The following is a 19,920-nucleotide window of genomic DNA, read 5'->3' on the forward strand; positions in this document are numbered from 1 at the left end:
AGGAAAAGAGTTAAGGAAGGCCGCCAAAGATGCAGTTTTTGAAAATACCATCTATGAACAGCAAATAGTTAAGAGGAGCCCTTGGAGGACATTAGAGAGTAATGGAGAGGTAAGAGATTAAAAAAAAAAAAAAAAAAAAAAAAGCTTAGTTCTCTTGGACTAGGGAATGAGATTCTAAAACTGTGCTGTCCACCATAATAGCCACTAGACACGTGTAGCTATTTAAATATAAATTTCTTAGAATAAAATGAAGTGAAAAATTAAGTTTCTCTGTCTTAACAGCCACATTTCAAGTGCCTAAAAACACATGTGGCCAGAGGCTACCATATTGGCCAACAAAACAAGGAACATTTCCTTATCATCAAAAATTCCATTGACAGGTCTTATCTAGAGTACTTATATAGTGTCAAAAGCTGAAGACAGGTCAAGTTGGAGAAGACCTAAAAGTACAGCCATTTCTGTCCTCTCTACTCTCTTCAAGGTGACTACTAAATATATATTAAACAATCAAATGGAATTGTGGTTTTAGAAGTGGAAAACTCCCATTTCCGATTTTCTTTAAGCAAATCCAGGTAATGCTAGAATTTGAAGGAATCACAGCAATTCTGATTTGCCGTCCTCATCACTCACTCTCTCACAGAATATAGGAACTGTTGTTCTGGGGCCCCTGGGTGGCTCAGTTGGTTAAACATCCTACTCTTGATTTCAGCTGAGGTCATGATCTCAGGGTCATGAGATTGAGCCCTGTGTTGGGCTCCATGCTGGGGGTGGAACCTGCTTGAGATTCTTTCTCTCCCTCTCCCTGTCCTTCTGCCCCTCCCCACTCATGTGCTCCCTCACCCTCTCTCAAGAAAGAAAGAAAGAGAGAGAGAAAGAGGAAGGAAGGAAGGAATGAACAAACTGTTATTCAGGAAGGTGGCTTTTCAAGGACAACCAGGGAATCAGGACTGGGAAACAAGTTTCAGGCTAAAACTTTTCTACAATAATCTGGATGTATCCAAATTAGAATTGAGAGAAGATCTATAAAACTTGAACTTGAAGAATTTTATTTTAATTAATCCAAGCCATTTTCCCCATATTATACTAATTGAAGAGGGTTTGGGCATTTAGCTATTAATTGGAATTTCATAATACCATAGAACTCTAGCTCAAAAGATAATTTAAAAAATGTTTCATAAAAAATCCTTTGCCTTTAGGAAGAATATTCAGGATCCCCCACTCCTACCAATCCTATTATCAAATTAGTTTTGCTTATACTCTGGCTTTCATAATGTTTTCAAACAATATTCCACCAGTCATGAAAGCTTGAGGACAAATGATATAACTATAAAAAAAACACAAAACCCTCAGTTCAGTGGTTAAAGTTTGCTTTTAATTTAATGAGATTGTTAAAATGATTGCTTTTATAATTCCTTTTATAATTAATTGCTCTTTAAAAATTCAAAATGTTGTGGGAAGGGCGCCTGAGTGGCTCAGTTAGTTGGGTGTCCAACTCTTAGTTTTGGCTCGGGTCATGATCTTGATCATGATATCAAGCCCCTTATCGGGCTCCATGCTCAATGAAGAGTCTTCTTTGCTCGCTCTCCCCCTCGCCCTCTACGCCTTCCCCTGCTCACGCTCTGTCTCTTTCTCTTTCTCTCTAATAAATAAGTCTTTAAAAAAATGAAGTAAAAATGTCGGGTACCTGGGTGGTTAAACATGGGACTCTTGATCTCAGCTGAGGTCTTGATCTCAGGGTCATGAGTTCAAGCCCTATGTTGGGGTCCACCCTGGGCATGAAAAAAAATTCAAAATGCAACAGGAAGCAGAAACAAATACCTGTCATTATGAATAGTATATATAACTTGATGGGGAAGTTTTCAGACAAAATATTATGAAATAAATCAAGAGGGATAATCTGTTTTCTTTTGCTTTGGAGATGAGATGATCCTTAGAAGATATGATTGTGAAAAGTGAGAACATATGTGAGAGCAAAATTTAATTGCTTCCTTATTTATCTTTCTGAGAAATTTAGACAAAAGCAAATTGAGATGAAACATGGTTATTAGATTATCATACATGATATATGAATAAGCAAAAACTCTATTTCAAAATCAAATTAATCAAGATTAGGTTGATACTAATCTATAGTTGATTTAGATACTAATCTATAGTTGAATGTTACATGCAATCTCAGATGTGTAACTAATTCCAAGATTTTCTGCAGAGAAAAGCACTCAGTTTTACAAAGGCTGCAGACTAGAAGTAGGAAGTTCAATCCAAGGCCATGGTCACAGTCTCAACCAAAGCTCCCCACCCTTTGCAGCAGGGGTGTCTTTAGAGACCTTAAGAATGTTTAATTAAGTCCCTTACAGGCAAACCTGGGAGGTTGTAAAAATAGCACCACATGACAAGAATACTTTTAGTTACAGAGTCTCCCCTTGGTGCGGAAACATTCAATACGTTCACATTATCCAAGTGCAGAGTCTGAATTCCTTAGCGTGGCATTCATGTTCCTTTCCAACCTGCTCCGGTCTTCTCATTTTCTTTGACACAGACCCTACTCTCCATGCAAGCTGTGATACTCCCTGTTCTCCAAACACATCTTTCATTTGCTCCCCTCTGGCCCTGGGCTCCTGCCATCTACTGAAATACCATCTGCTTTCCTTTCCACCTCACTAATTTCTACCCATCCATCAAGGCCTAGCTCAGATTCTGTCTTCTCCATGACTTCATCTTTCTTTTTTAATGCTAGAGATTTCTCATTATCCACAGCAGTCATTTGGTACTTAATATATGTATTAAGTATATTTGCATTTGCTGATTTATTATTTTTATGTGTGACTATTTGTTTTCCAAAGGTGGTAACTCATAGAGGAAAAGGAGGTGAGGTGAGTTAGCATTTACTGAACACTTGCTAGGTGATCCTAGTACTTTACATCTTATTTCAGCTTTGCCATCTTATTTATATCTTACTTCACTATGCCATAAAGTAGATATTATGATTTACAGCTAAAAAAACACCAAGATATCAAAAATTCCAACAAGTTTATCTAGCTATTAATTGATACGACTCTTATTCAAACCTAGATCTATCTAGGCCCAATGCCCATAGTCTTTCCCAGTATCACAGAATGCTATACTATCCCCATCTAATAGAGTTCTCTTTATCTCACAACATACCAACCATGGTATATTTAGTATACACTCAGTGTCTTTATGGCAACCCTTTTGCTGAAGTCAGACTACAGTCTATAGCATAAAGTCTAGAGCATAGATCTTCCCTTGTAATGTGAGATTTCTTGTATATTATCTTCACATCATATCCTCAAAATAGCAGTTCAACAAAACCCCTTTATCTTTGTATATCTATGTGATGTCCAACAATCTGCTTGGCTGATTAATTGACAAGTTAATTATCTGAAGGTGAAGCGTACATTATGTTAGTCTTCTAAGGAGCTAGATCATTTAGATAGAAGACATCGGTCATAATCAATCAGCAGCTTTAAAGTCTTCTGTGGTTGACCTGCACTCCACACCTTTGCTCTACTCCCTCTTCATCCATTTACCGATACACATCTTTCCATCCTGCTGAAAAGTCTCTTTTATCTCCTGTCCCTCTCCTTTTTCTTAATATTGGTCATATGAATATAGTTACATTTGTAGAGAAATAAAGAAGAGAGGGCACAGGGATCCTAGCTAGCAATTTATGCATGATATCAGAGAATAATAGTCCCTTATTGGATTATCATACTACTGGATCTGGGCCTTCATTCTACATGCTCTGGAACTTTTTGTCATTGTATTCAGAGATGATCAGGTTTATGTGGCATTATTCCAAGTTACTAATGTACAAGAGGAAATACATCTGCTCAAGATACTGGAATGAGCTAATTAGCACATTTACTTCCATTAGGAAAAACACTATAGGAAACCATATTTTATAAGCATGTGGTTTGGTGAACCTGGGTTCTGAAAGATGGAAATCAGCCAGCCAGATGACCCTGATGATTAGTGTCATTGAGCTAGGATGGCCACATGAACCCATGTTGTGGGTTAACCCAACCCATCAGCATATTCATATATATCAGTGAGCTAGAGCTAGAGCTAGAGCTAGAGCATATATTTCCTCTAGTGCAGAATACTGGAGATATATTGCCACGTCTTGTCCCCTAGCACCCAGGAAGATTTTTTTCTCTCTTCTCCTACTTTTTTCAGTTTTATGAATTCTATTCATATATGACTTTTTCCACATTGCGACATGCTTTGATTAGCTCTCTGGGTTCTTCTTGCTTTGAGCTAAGGTTAGGTCAGTTTTGTGAATTCTATTCCTATAGTATAACCTCTTCCACATTCAGATATGCCTTGATTAGTTCCCCAGACCCTCTCTTCTTGCTTTAAGCCAAAGTCAGTTCAGCTGTGTATCCTTGACAACCTTGAGGTGATCTGCTTTTGTGCTTTATCCTTTTGTTTAGGGTATAGCCTCCTGATTTTGTCCTGGAGTCTCTTATCTACCCCCCCACCTCTGGGTTCGCACAATCCTATTCTCCATGCTACCATCAACTTTGGGCTCTGGAACACTAGCTCTTTGGGAACCTGTCCAAGCTCTTCAGTCCACTGCTAGTCTTACTATTTGCTTCCTTCTCTTGTATTCCCACTCCATTTTGGCCTCTGAGGATTTCTCTTACCTACTTGCCACCTTAGTCATTTAAAGATATTTTATAAGTATCCTACTCAGAATTATTTTGCTTCCTTATAACGAGGGGGGTTTTCAGGATGCTGAATCTGCCAAATGGCTGGAAGTAGAATCTCAATGTACATTTTTCTCTAATACTTTTCTGTCTTCTAAATGCTTTCAGTTCATTGTCCTATCTGAATTTTGCCACTTTCCCCTAGGGCAAGCGTTATTATCTGCCAAGTTATGACCCTAGTAAGGAACCTGCTCCACAGAGGGCATGTCTCTGCTCCCACAAATCCCTAGATAGGTGGTACTAAAATTCAATATCATTTCTCCCAATGCCTTGCTCATTCTTTATTCTTGGAATATATTTTGTGTGCATGTCTCTTACAGGCTCAACCTCTACTATTTCCCCAAATCACAAAAATTGATAAACCATGGTCTTTATCCTTCAGAACGATACAGATGTACAATACAGATAGATAAACAAGGTAATTTTAGAACAGTAAGGGCAACAGCAGCAGGATGATCAATGAAAGGACAGTGTGGTTCCAAAAAAGGAGAGGTCGCCAGTGTATCTAGAGGAGAGTGTGGATAAGGTATCAGAGAGAAAGAGATAGCACCTGGCTTCTTCCTGAAGGCCAGTAGAAGTTCACAAGCTGAGGATAGCAGAAAGAAGGCATTTTTTCTAGCCAAAAGAATACCTTTGCCAAAGATGGTGAGACAGGGAACAACCTGGTGTGATGAGCTGTGATCGGCAACTTTGTGTAGCTCGAACATTCACTAATAGTAAAGTTAGGGATCGGGGAGGTAGGTGGTCAAATGATGGGGGACTTGGAGTGCCACGCTCGGAAGCTTAGACTTTATCCTGAGGGCATACAGATCCCTGCAAGGCTTTTGAGCAAGAGGGTAGCATGGTCAGATTTGTAATTTAGAAGGATGACTGGAAATATTTTCATAGCTTACTTCTCACTACACCATACCTGGATGTTTGGGACTTAACTGAAGTGATTCACAGACATCAGAAGTTCAGAGCTCAAGGAACTTCCCACTAACGGCCACAAGAAAGCCTTTAGGTTTAAGTAGTCCCTTCCTTTTGTGAATCCTAAGCCCCCTTAAATTATTTGGTTTAAGGAAAAAAAAATAGCCCATAGCACCCTGCTCCCCTCTCCTGAAAACATCTTTGCTGGTTTCGAGCATCCTCTGAGACTCGACCTGAACAAGATTACGCTGCTGCTGATCTCCCACAGCTGGCAGAAAGTCAGGCTGGCATCTTTCCAACTGTTCAGCATTCAGAGGTTTTATAATTATAAAGGCTTTTTACATCACCTTAAAAGAAAAATAAAGCTGCATAAATTCATGTAGTATATTTCATCTAGGTGATGATAAAAGAACGAAATCTTTTTAGAAGCAGATCAGTTGTTCTTTCTATTGGCTACTTTAGCTTTTTGCACATGTGTTGGCCTAGTACGTTGTCCCTTCCTGGTCTTCTCTGTGTTTACACAGGATTCCTCACATCCCAAGGCTCCTTAATCTTTGTATCACAGTGCCTGACACAAAGTAGATACTCTGTAGATGTTTGTTTGTTGAAAGGTTGGGTGGATAATTAAGTACATATTTTTAAGTGAATAGATCAGTTAAAAAAAAAAAAACCTGATACTGTAAGTCGGCAGACTTTATCTTCTGTAGTCTCCACACCTAAAATCTAAAATGAAAACTGAAATTGGTAGATAGCACCTACTCTGTAGCACAGTTTGGGTACAAAAAGCAAATAGCATGGTCCCTGACCTCAAGTTGAACAACTCTAGCTGGAAAGGTGAAAAGCAAACCAACCCAGTATAATAAATGTTACAGTAGATGCGTGGAGAGAATGCTAGCGGAGGCTGAGGAGAGCACTGGGAATGACTTCCAGAAGATCATGATCCCCAAGCTCAATCCTGAATGAGGAATCAGAGTTAGAATTTTGTTCCCCTGACCATCTATAATGATGAGAATAATGAACATTAATGGGTACCTAGGCCGTCTGAATTCTGGATGGAGAATGACATAGTAAGTTAGAGTCCAAATCTCTTCAGTATAAAAAGTATTGCAGTTCTTTATATATTGGTAGTGTGCTCTCATTTATTCATTCATCAGGTATTTATTGAGCACTCATCTAGGATTATTGGAGATGCCTAGAAATATAAACCATGACACCATATCTTCAAGAGATTACAATCTCTCTGGAAGCCACAGTGCCCTCACACATGAAACAGTTCATGGAAATGCAGGGCATTATATTCACAGACCAGGAGTCCTTGGCATAGGCAGTAAACATGAAGAACTGAGAGCTGAGGCTGAAAATGAAGCAGGCGGTCTTTGAACACATCTACTGTAAAAGGGGAAAAAATGAGACAGGAAACAAAATAAAAGAAAAAATATTCCAGAATGAGAGAACTTAAAAAGAGAAGGGCAGAAGTGGAGTTGAATATGTCATATAAATCAACTTAAAGTTATAGAGAATTACCATGAGCTGAGTACCGTACTGAGCACCACTGAGGAGACAGACATGAAACAGACATGGAATGTGCCATCAAACTGTGAACAGTGCAGAGTCATTGGTAGCCCATAGCTGGGATACAACAGAAACATGTTTGGTTTGACCAGCACCATACTTCTAATTTTTTTTTATCATCATCAACATAAAAATTCTGGAAATTTGCATCAAAATCTGGATTCTTCACCTATATTTGCAAATTAGAGAATCTGGAAGTACTAGTCAGTGTTTCTGCTTGAAGTGATTGTCCAGAGTTGAGTAGAAATAGCCCTTTAGTTGGAATGTATTCCCCATTTTGCTACAATCCCTACTCAGCCTGCCACATTCATTTGTGTTACCTGTCCTATCCCTGTGGACTTTAGATTTTACCATCTCTAGAAAAAAGGAGAGGCATTTATATAAATAACTTTTACATAAATAAATAATCAATAAATAATAAATAACAATAAATAACTTTTATATAAATAAATAATCAATAAAATAATATGAAATAGAGGGTAATGAGGGGTCTGAAGCATCATGGGAGTTCGTTCATTTGTCCATCTGTCCATCCGTCCCTCCATTCATCCATCCATCCTGTAACTATTTCCTGAGTCCCTGCTACTTGTGAGGCATCTTGCTACTGCTAAGGTAGCACCTACTGCTACCGAGGTTCCTGTGGTTCACAGTCTATTGAGGGAGAAGGATACATTAGCAATCACTACATAGTGTGATAAATGCCACAGTAGAGTTACATGTAGTTTACATGAGGATTCACTCTTGATGTTGCCCATTCTGAGTTTGGACAGAAGTATAATGACATCTATCCATCCTTACAGTATTCTCCAGAGTAGTTTCACTACCCTAAAATCCCCTGTATTCCACCTTTTTATGCCCCTCTCCACATAAACCCTGACAACACTGATCTTTGTATCATCCACATAGTTTCACCTTTTTCAGAATGACATATAGTGGGGAATCATGCAGTACGTAGCCTCTCCAGACTGACTTCTTTCATTTAGCAATATGTGTTTCCTCCATGTCTTTTCATGGCTTGGTACCTCCTTTCTTTTCAGTGCTGAATAAAATCCCATGGTCTGGATGTACTACATTACCTACTCACCTCCTGAAGCACATGATGTGTCAATTCACGTTCACCAATTGTAACAAATGTACTACTCTGGTGGGAGATTTTGATAAGGAGTAGATTATTCATGTGTGGAAGCAGTTTCTGCACTTTCTTCTCATTTTGCTCTGAACATAAAACTGCTCTTGGGGTGCCTGGGTGGCTCAGTGGGTTAAGCCTCTGCCTTCAGCTCAGGTCATGAGCCCAGTGTCCTGGGATCAAGCCCCACATCGGGCTCTCTGCTTGGCAGAGAGCTTGCTTCCCTCTCTCTCTGCCTGCGTCTCTGCCTGCTTGTGATCCCTCTCTCTCTGTCAAAAAAATAAATAAAATCTTTAAAAAAAAGAAAAGAAAACTGCTCTTAAAAAATTGTCTTAGAAAGAAGGTGGGGGGGGATCTGGATGGCTCAGTGGGTTGAGTGTCCAACTCTTGATCTCAGCTCAGGTCTGGATCTCAGGGTCGTGAGTTCAAGCCACATTTTGGGCTCCATGCTGGTTGTGGACCTACATAAAAAGGAGAGAGAGAGAGAGGGAAAGAGACTGGTTCTGGGTGTTTACTGCCTTTGCAAACATAAGCTGTGTGTTTAAATAAAGCTCAATAGCTTAGACAAGTTGATTTACGTAAGCATCAGTGTAGTAGAACTTGGAATTCTCGACAAGGTTTTAATCCCCTAACAGAAAAAAAGGACATGAAAACATTTTTAAAATCTATAGTTTAATGTAATGGGTTATTAGTATAAGAAGTTTAAATTTAAAAAAAAAAAAAGTTTAAATTATGGGTGTCTGGCTTGCTCAGTCAGAAGAGAGTAAGGCCCTTGATCTCAGGGTCATGAGTTCGAGCCTCACATTGGGTATAGAGATTACTAAAAATAAATAAACAAAACTTTAAAAAGAAAAAAAGGCTTAAATTAGAAAAAGTACATAATTTGAAGTGTGCTTAGGGAATTTTATTTTCATATCATCTATAGAATTATTTGTCATTTTCCCCCATTATTAAAAATAAGCATCATAATTCATTATGATATGAAAAATTCTATTTTGGGGGTGCCTGGGTGGTTCAGTCATTAAAAATTGTATTTTTAAAAAAGGTATTTAATCTTATAAGTTGACACAATTCCAAATAATTTGATTTAAAAGACTTGTCCAGGTAAAATAAATAAGATCTACTGTCACTCAAGAATTATGTGTGTTACGTTCAGGGATCACTAACAAAATTCCCCCAGATGGTAATGGGGAGAGATGTTTCATAATGACCTTTTAAAGCTGTATTTTTTCCTGCAGAAAGTCACTACGCATATTAACATGTAAGGGTAATCCTTTCTTTCAAAGGAATCATGTTCTCTACCATTTTACTATTAAAATACCAGGCTTTCTCCATGAAGCTTTCATTTTTTTTTTCATTTTTGATAAAGCCACGAGTAGAAAAAATATTTTAATTTCCTCTTTGCAAGAAGTGTAAATGTGGTGCAATGTACAGCTTTTTTGTCTGAGAACCTTGAGGGAAAGGTGAGAGACTGGCAAACTGGAGAATGAATGCACCATCTAGAAAGGGCCATAACTAGGCAACTGTTGCTGTAAGACAAGGTTAAGAGCTCGTGTTCATAGAATGTCTGGTTTTTCATATAAAGTTATAAATATACATTTCATGCACATTTTCCCAATTTTAAAAATGGACAAATTCAAAAAATTGTAAACACTGGATCAGATTAAGCCTTTAGCTTTCTGATTTGCAGTCTCTGGAATATATCATAGTCTAGACTCTGAGATTTTAAGTCAGAAAATCTGTGTCTTAATCCTGCTTTTGCTACTTATTAATTTACTTATTAAACTCAGTAAAAACTTGGATAAAGCAATGTCATTTCACTAATCACAAAAGTCATAGTAATTTGTTCACTAGGCTTATTTTTCTCAAGATATTGTTATAAAAGTTTTCTAAGCCTAAAAAATTTAAAGATTTTTAAAATGAAAACTTAATTCATTTGCCATCTAGGTTGCACTTATAACATATTACTACACATGCTCTGTAAAACTCCTGTCCATCTATCCAGTCATCAGTCTGCCTTCCCTTTTGGCTTAGTTTCAAAAGAGTTGCAGACATCTCTGTGCATCCTTCATTGGATTGTCTTGAGGAATAAATGGTGCACAAAAGGCATCAAGCACATCTGGCACATAGATAAGCATTAGAATCATAATAGCCCCTTCCCTCCATCTGTGGTTACTATGTGTAGCTTGAAAGTCACTGGACCTACTAAGCACATGTGTTTTAGACTGAAGGAAGAGGGATATTTCTACAATAACTTTTTCATCAAAATCCTGCTGGCCCCCACCTTTGAAATGTATTCAGAACATGGACTTCTGGTTGCAGCCAAAATAGTAATCCTCCCTCTTATTAATACACACACACACACACACACACACTCTTTACACATGGTAAACCTGGGAAGACTATACAAATGGGAAATAAGACTGGCTCAGAGAGGAATGACACTGTGGTGAGTTCCGTGAACTTCTAGCCCCACTTAGAGATAAGGAGGCAGAACAAAATAATTTAAGACGGTGCTAGTCAGCACTATTTTCACTTCCTCATTGACGTAAGTGGACCTATAGGGAGCTAAGCTTCTACCCCTACTAAGTGACAGTGAGGTAGAGTGAGTAGAATACTAGTAGTACCCCACTTTGCTCCCTGGTGTCACTAAGAACAAGTAGGGAGCTAAATATCCGTCTTACTTGGAAATGTAGACTATACCTGAACTGATCCACAACCTGTAAAAAACTACAGTTAAGTAGGATATAGCATTTTACACTCTAACACCCAAATGTCCTGTGTATAATAAAATAAAATCACTTCTCATACCGGAAGAGCTCAGCTTGAATGATGAAAGATAACCAACAGGTACCAACAGTGAGATAACACAGGTGTTAGAATTATTTGACAAGAATTTTAAAGTACTCATCCTGCTTTGGTAAGTGACTACAAATACACATAAGTAAATGGGAAAAGAAATGAAAGTCTCAGCAAAGGAAAAGAGGATACAAAGAAGAACCAAATGGAATGTTAAAGCTCAAAAATACAAAAACCAAGGTAAAAAACTCATTGAGTGGGCTCAAGAACAGAATAAATAGGACAGAAGAAAGAATCACTGAATGTGAAAATAAACAGAAATTCTCTCTGGACAAAGAGAAAAGACTGACTGGAAATGTCCCCACTGCCTACCACTTCCTTCAATACCAGCCTCAGGCAAGCTACTATTTTGCCTGCATATAGCCATTAGACACATAACTGATGCCACTTTTTCAATTTTGTTCCTTGGATCTTTTTTAATACCAAAGTAACTATTTAAAAACATAAAATACGTCAAGTAATCTTCTTTTACATGGCTCCCCATTTTGTCAGAGTACAAAGGCCCTTCAGGGTTTGTCCCCTGTTTTCTCTTTGCCTGTGGTAGGCAAAATTCTAAGATGGCCCCATGATTTCTAGCCCATGCTGTTACTCCCACGGTTAAATTATCTTACATGGAAAAAGAATTTGCAAATGCACTTGTGGTTACTAATCACTTGATCTTAAGGGAGGGAGATTATCTGGGTGGGCCTAACCAAATCACACAAACCATTGAAAAGCCTAAAGTTAGATCTAGCTAGTTGTGGAAGAGGAAGCCACAGACATTCCAAATGAGAAAAGGATTCAGTGTGTCATTGCCAGCTTAAAGATAGAGGCTGCCACATAGCAAGGAATGTGAGTAGCCTCTAGAACCTGAGAGAGAGCCCCAACTGAAGCCAGCAAGGAAACAAGGAGCTCAGTCTTCGTGGTGGTTAATTCTATATGTCAGCTTGACAGGGCATCCAGATATTGAGTTAAATGGGGCATGGATATTTGTTTTGCGTATAAATTTTCTGAGTACTTGGAACAATTCCTGGTATGGTAGTGCTTACGAAGTATTTGTAGAATAAAATAAATTAACTCTATGTCAAGTTGCCTCGGACTTAAATCATTACGTTGTAATATTTATGGTCCAAGGTATATGTGCATTTTACATCCTTCCTCAAAACTAGGCTAAACACGGATATATAACACATTGCTGTGTACATGGGAATGTGATAACAAATAATAGACTATATGTAGTCATTAGTATAAAAATATATCGGTTGGCAGGGCGCCTGGGTGGCTCATTTAGTTAGGTGGCTGCCTTCAGCTCAGGTCATGATCCCAGGGTCATGGGATCAAGCCCCATATGGGGCTCCTTGCTCAGCAGGGAGCCACTTCTCCCTCTCCCTCTGCCTGCCTGCCTGCCACTCCCCCTGCTTGTGCTCTCTCTTTCACTCTCTCTCTCTCTCTCTGTCAAATAAATAAAATCTTTTTAAAAAAATATATTGGATGGCTCTGCCATTCTTACATCATTAAGTGCAGGAAAGTATAAGAGAAACTTCAATGACTGAAACTGGGGTACTTGTGAGAGGAGGGTAGGTGATATGAAAGGTTTACAGAACACATTTCTAAAACTACTTAAGAAAACAGAACTAGGGGGCTCCTGGGTGGCTCATTCATTAAGCATCTGCCTTAAGCAGCCTAGAATCGAGCCCCTCTTCAGCAACCCTGGGCTTGTGCTCCCTCTCTTACTATCTCTCTCTGTCATAAATAAAATCTTAAAAAAAAAAAAAAGAAAAGAAAATAGAACTGGATGACTTCTAAGATCCCTTGAAATGCTATATTCCATAGTTATCTAGCCTCCACTCAAGTAACTAATGGCTCAACATTTGATCATCTTTTTATTGATGACCCTGAAATATGCATTTGTAGTCCTCTTTGTGGATCCATATTCCTAAAATTTTGTCTCTGACAACTTCCAAACATTACATGGATGACAAACCATTACCCGGAATGGAGCATGTCAAGGTCATACTCATCCTAATGATCCTGGATTCCAATTCCCCCTCCTTTTGCCAATTAGATATTTTTCCCTCTCTCCTCTACTACCTGAGTCAGTCTCTGGACCCGGTTTTCCTTTCAGATTTCCTCTCTCATATTGCCCTTCATTTTCATTAACACTGCTGTCACCCTTGTTCATGCTCTCACTTCCTCAAGTCGGGATTATTTAACCAACATCCTAACTGATTTTCCTACCTCGCATCATATCCACACTCTCCCTCCAGCAATCCTACATATGACACTTTATTAATGTTCCTGAAATGAATTTAAATATTCTCAATGCCTCAAAATCTTCAGTGAGTTTCCACTACTACAGGGTGAATTTTAATTAACAGTCAAACAAATCTGTAAGGTATTCCCTGATCTGACCTTTCAGTCTAGTCTCTTGTCCCCCAAATTCTCTTCCCTTTTTTGGACACATTCATCCTACTGAGCACTACTGCGGGTGCTCAGTAGAAGAGCAAGTGGGTGGGAGAGTGAAATGGGTGAAGGTGGTTGAAAGACACAACCTTCTAGTTTTAAAAGAAGTAAGTCCTGGAGACATGGTATTCAACATGGTGCATTATACTGCATTCTATGTTTAAATATTGCTGAGAGTAGATCTTAAAAGTTCTCATCACAAGAAAAAAATTGTAACTACATGTGGAGGAGGATGTTAACTAGACTCATTCTGATGATCATTTCACAATATATACAGATACCAACCTTACCTTGTACAGCTGAAGCTGAATAACGTTCTATGTCAATTATGTCTCCATTTAAAAAGATACAAGAACAGGTGTTTGAAACATAGAAAAAGTGGAAGTAAGGACAGTTTAAGAAAATGTTTTGGAATTAAGGAATGACTTTACATGGTATTGTGGCATTTGTTATAGTGAGAAACTCACTATATATCTGCCCTGATATTAGCATTTTTCTTGGAGTGCTGGTGAATCCTATTTTGGGAAGCCATTTCATCGGTGGTGAATTGTTGGTATCATATATCTCAATGAAAGTAAAAGCGCCCTGAATCCTGAGTGGGTCCCACTGTGAGCTCTGTTTTCTCCTTGTTTCTTCAGGGAGCCCCGCAAGGTAGTCCTGCACAAAGGCTCCACTGGCCTGGGCTTCAACATCGTGGGCGGGGAAGACGGAGAAGGTATTTTTGTATCCTTCATTCTGGCTGGTGGACCAGCAGACCTGAGTGGGGAACTCCAGAGAGGAGACCAGATCTTATCCGTGAGTATTTCTTCTTAATCTTCATTCCTCTGTATGTGACACCATTTAAGGAAAAAATCGCTTTCAATTAGGACTCCAGAAGCACCTTCATTAAAAAGAGGAAATGGAGGAGAGCATTATGGGTTCCAGCACCTGTTGCGGTTTACGTGGTGTTGAAGTGCTTGGTGCTTGTTACTCACTTCCCTCAGGTACAGGTAAAAGTGCTAATGTTTCATGCAGATGTTCTGAGACATATTTGCATTCAACAGAGCATTGAGAACCATGCCTTTTTAAGGTATTATTTATTTTTAAAGCAGATTTTTTTTTCTAAATCCATGACTCTACTCTAAAAACAGCACCTTTATAAGCATGTATTTTGTTGCATATAACTATATAAGCAAATACATAAAACATGCAGTTGGATGCCACTGGTAGTGGTCGCAGCCGCACCATTTACCTAAATGCAAGAATTACCAGCAACAAGCTATGAGCACTTATTATTAACCAAGCATTTTATACAAGTCATTTTATTTAAAAATTATATTCTCTTATCTCCTATAATTTTTTATTCTCGCAATCACCCTGAAAGTACCCCATGTTTGGATGAAAATAAGGGTCAGAGAGGTCAAGTCAGTGACTACCTAACTAGAGGGAATAAGAACTTGGATTTAAATAATTGGGGCTTTTTTTAAGATTTTACTTTTAAGTAATCTCTGCACCCAACATGGGGCTCAAACTTACAACTTTGAGATGAAGAGTCATGTGCTCTACTGACTGAGCCAGCCGGGCACCCCTAAGCATTCAGTTTTAATGCCCATCACACCTGCCCTCTCTTTTCCCTCCTTCCTTACTCATTCCTTCCTCCCTTCCACCTGTCTTCCCTCCTCCTTTCTTCTCCTTTCTCATATTGGACTATTTATTGCCTGCTTCTTTCCACTAGATCAAGCTTTCTTTCTGGTATAAACTCTGTGACAAGTAGTTTAAAACATACTGAAATTTTGGTAATCAGGCAAATAATGAGAAATAATCTAAGGAGCCTAGCTCTTACGGCTGAGTTTATGGTTCATAGCTCAATGGAACACTTACTTTGTTTTGGTTTTCATTGTTTTAGAAAAACTTGTCTTTGTTTTATAGCTGTGATTTATAACTAGAATTTTCCAAGGGACCTTATCTGTGTTAGCCATCGTGCCATCTCCACCTTTCCCTCACACACACACCATACCTGTGTAATATAGTCAGTTGACCTGAGCAAAGTGTCCAGTGGTCTGAATGGATAGCCTTGTCTTACATATTCTGGTAGTTCTCCCATACATTAAGTCTTCTGCTTAGTCCTTAGCTAGCAGATAGATGTCTGGATGGATTGAGTATGGGAGAAATTGGGTCAGGTCCCATGATAGGACCTTGTTCTGTCATCCAAGAGCTGAATGTCACCCCCTTGATTACTCCCCTCTGCATCCTTCTTCTACACTTAAATGATATATATCTTCCTGGACTTATAATGGGGTTATATCCTGATAAGCCCATTGTAAGCTAAAAATATTATAGTCAAAAATGCATTTAGTAAACATGTTCAGAACACTTAAACTAGCCTGCTTTGGGGGAAAATCACCCAAAACAAAACCTATTTTATAATATTTTATAAGTGTCGACTATCTCATATAATTTGAATACTATACTAAAAATGAAAACAGAATGATCATTTAGGTGCAGAATGGTTGTAACTGTATCAGTTGTTTACCTTGGTGATGGTGTGGCTGAGTGGGAATTGCCACTCACTGCCCAGTATCACAAGAGTGTGTACACTGTGTTGCTAACCTGGGAAAGGAGCAAAATTCACAATTTGAGGTACAGTTTCTAGTGAACATGTGTCACCTTTGTACCATCATAAGAGTTGAAAATTTGTAAAATCAAATTGTTGCTAACTCCAGGACCATCTGCACAAAATATAACTTGCTTTTATTGACATGTCTTTCTTTTCTAAGTGGCAAAATCTCCCTGAAAGCAGGTTCTCCATCTTACATGGTTTTGTATCCTCGACATTTAAATCATAGTGGCTGGCACATAGCAGTCTCCCTAACAATGTCTATGGAATGAAAAGGTGTTGAACAAATGTGGTGATGCTTCACAGAGTCACTGTAGCCTCACAGATGGATTCTGTACAATTTTAAGCAAAGCATACTTACATAGTGTCATCATTCTGGCTCAAAATCCTTAGCCTGGGAACCACGCTGTTACTTTGCCACAGTCAGCGTTCACACTGGCACAGCACTTCCCCCACACAAAGCACTTTCACGTGCATTAATTCTAGGGGTCTTCAAAGAAATTCTAAGTGTCAGAAACTAAGTTATTATTACTCTCACTTTCTTACATGAGGAAAAGGGGATTCAGAAAGGCCAAATGATTTGTCCAAAGCTCCACAAGCTACTAACTATGATGTTAAACTCAAAAATCAAGTCTCCTGACCCCAAATCAGTGTTCTTTCTCTTTATAACATAATCTCTTTTCAAAACCTGTCAACGGTCTCATTCCACATTTTCTCATCTCACAGCACTGCTCTGTGTGCTCACTCAGGAATGCACAGAACTATAAAGGACTAGTACTTCCAGGTTACTTTTGAGTCGTCAGTGTTATAACGAATTTAATCTTATAACCACCCTAGGCCCTGTTATGCTCATTTTTTAAGTAAGCTCTACACCCAACATGGGGCTTGAACTCACAATCCCCAGATCAAGTATTACTCACTCTACTGACTGAGCCAGCCAACACCCCCCCGATTATGTTCATTTTAAGGGTAAAGACACTGAGTCACAGAGATGACATTAGACTCTGTTTAAATGAGAAATCCATAGATTTTATTTGTTTTGGCTTCCAGGCATGTGGTAAAAAAAGGATGAGCTAGTAATCTTATGACTCAACAAAGAAAATTCGCAAGTGTTTCGGTTTTCAAAAGTAGATGTATCCATTTAAATACTGCCAGAACCACATATTAAAAGAAAGCAACCAATCAGATGACTTATAGTCTTGTTGGAGATTACAATCCATAGAATATTACAATAGTCTCTGATATTCAGATATCATATCCTTTCTTATGTATAACATTTACAAAGACAGTTCAACGATAAAAATATTACCTGCTTTTCACAATTGAAAAAGAAGAGGGAACATTTCTCTTTTTTAGTTTGCAAAAAGTTATTTGAACTGTGGCTAAAAATTGGCTTTCAAGGCTCAGTATTGGAATTTCATGGGTTAATAGTGAAAGAGAAGAATAAACAGGCTCGAAAAGCTCAAACATTACAATATGGAAGGAAAACAGCAGAACAAAATTATTAACAATGGAATATGGAGGATCTGATATTTTACATCTACAGCTTACACTCAATATATAAGGACAAGCTATACCTTCCTGGAAAACACAAGACCAAAAACTCTAAATAGCAGTCAAAAGTTAAACACAGATTCTATTACTAGATCTTATAACATTATTTTGTAAATAATGTATGCTAACAGTAATGCAATTAAGTTCAGAAAACAGAATTAGAATCCCCAGGGAGAAGCGCTAGGGAGTAGGTCTCTGTCCTCAGTTGGTCTTTAACGGGAAGAGAGTTGAATAAGAGGTAATTAACCTTCTAATCAGGGGCAGAATGTCCATGCCTGCATTCCAGAATTACTCTCCTACACAGACTATACAGACTTTAGAGATAATTTATTTTATTAATGACTTAGTATGTGACAGATTTTGTGCTAGGATTAGAGATTTCAAAGAATGAGCTAAATATCCTGTACTTAAAATATTCACAGCCTAAAGGCAAATATATCAATATATCAATTATATATGAATATATAGACATGGTTACAAGTATAGATGTAGATATAGTATAGATGAAGATGGCATATTGAAGAAAGAAAGGAGACAAAAACTTCAGCATATCATACTGTAAATATGATATGTATTTATTTAATTTAATTAATATCATTTAAATATGATATGTAAAGTCAACACTGCTATTACTAGTAACAACTTTGCCTTAAGAATGTGTCCAGTGGTTTTTTGTTTTTGTTTTTGTTTTTTTAAGTGTCAGATAACCATGTCTAAAGAAGGCCTCTTTTATGGAGTTTGAGTTATTCCTTCTTTGGGACAGGGCTTGGGCTGGATGAGCATTTCCCAAAGTGTGTTTCACAGGACACTGGAAGAGCAGCATTGGATTAGGGTGCTACTGATAGACAGGGTTCCCTGCTACCATATTTCTTCACCGAAGAACTTTTCAGAAACGTCTGGTGTACCAGTATGCACTGGGGAGTCTTTTCAGAAGCAGTGTTTTCCCATATTTACTTGGCTATCAAACCCTCATATAAGGAGCACTTCACAGGACAAGAATAGGAAATGCTGGAGTAGATATTTTTCTAATTCCCATACTTGACTCTTTTCCTAAGGAGGTAGCCTTACTTGCCTATAAAGAAAAACCGCCAGTCCTTTACTATGTTTAAGATTATCGGCGCCAGGGGCGCCTCAGTGGCTCAGTGAGTTAAAGCCTCTGCCTTCGGCCCAGGTCATGATCCCAGGATCCTGGGATCAAGCCCCACATCGGGCTGTCTGCTCCTCAGGGAGCCTGCTTCATCTTCTCTCTCTCTCTCTCTGTCTGCCTCTCTGCCTACTTGTGATCTCTGTCTGTCAAATAAATAAATAAAATCTTAAAAAAAAAAAAGATTATGGGCGCCATCTAGTGTTTATGCTTTGTCTAAACATGGCAACCTGAGAATGGAGAAGGGTCCCGAAGCTCCATTGTAGGGCTTTGTTAGCCTCCCCTGCCCCCTCCCCACCAAAACTACAGAACTAAAGCAGCTAGGAAGCTGAAAGATAAAGAAATCATCACCATCGGCTACATTCTATGTACGTACTGTGAGGGCTCTTTACTCTCTAATTTCCCTTTTATGTGTTCTATTTCTCGAGCATTTGTTGTAGAAAGTCTTATCCAGTAATTGAATCATATTCTTTTGATGCTGGTGGAAGAGAATTTAGGACATTCGGTGTGCAATCACATTAACAAGTGCAGTAGCCTCCTCAGGCATTCTTCCTGCAGAGGAAAACATAAAAATTCTTCTGTTATTATTTGTTTCCGTGCTTTCTTATGAAAAATGGGGAGCAGAGCATGTAGAAGCGATACCCCTACAAAGAGATTCTTTTCTGTGTCACTAGCCAATTGTAGTTTTTTCATGCCTGCCTTGGATTCCTCAGAAAAGCACCCCAGCTGACCTTGCTAACTCCACAGCTCACCCTTGATGGACCTTAAGTATTGAACTAACCGTGTTCCAAGATACATGGCTGGGAATAGCGAAAGGCTGCAGTTGTTGAGGTGAAGGTAAAATAGATAACTGTGCATTTTTACACTGAAATTGAAATTGTATTGTGGATTTAGAAAGAGTGAAAATGAGTCACAGATCACCTGGATGGTTCATTAATTCTCAGGTTACCTTGCCATCTTCACCTTCAGGGCCAATTTGCCAGATCCT

General features: G+C 38.5%; 1 protein-coding gene across 10 annotated transcripts in view; it reads left to right on the plus strand.

Moving 5' to 3' along the window:
* DLG2 (discs large MAGUK scaffold protein 2) overlaps window positions 1-19,920 on the plus strand; it is a 2,065,329-nt gene that overhangs the window by 1,695,208 nt on the left and 350,201 nt on the right. For all 10 annotated transcript variants that reach the window (XM_047691101.1, XM_047691090.1, XM_047691092.1 and 7 more), the window contains one exon: window positions 14,277-14,433. In XM_047691101.1, the coding sequence (XP_047547057.1) occupies window positions 14,277-14,433 (157 nt within the window). The remainder of the gene's footprint in view (window positions 1-14,276; window positions 14,434-19,920) is intronic.

Source organism: Lutra lutra, chromosome 10 (genome assembly GCF_902655055.1).
Source record: "Lutra lutra chromosome 10, mLutLut1.2, whole genome shotgun sequence".
Lineage (NCBI taxonomy): Eukaryota > Metazoa > Chordata > Mammalia > Carnivora > Mustelidae > Lutra > Lutra lutra.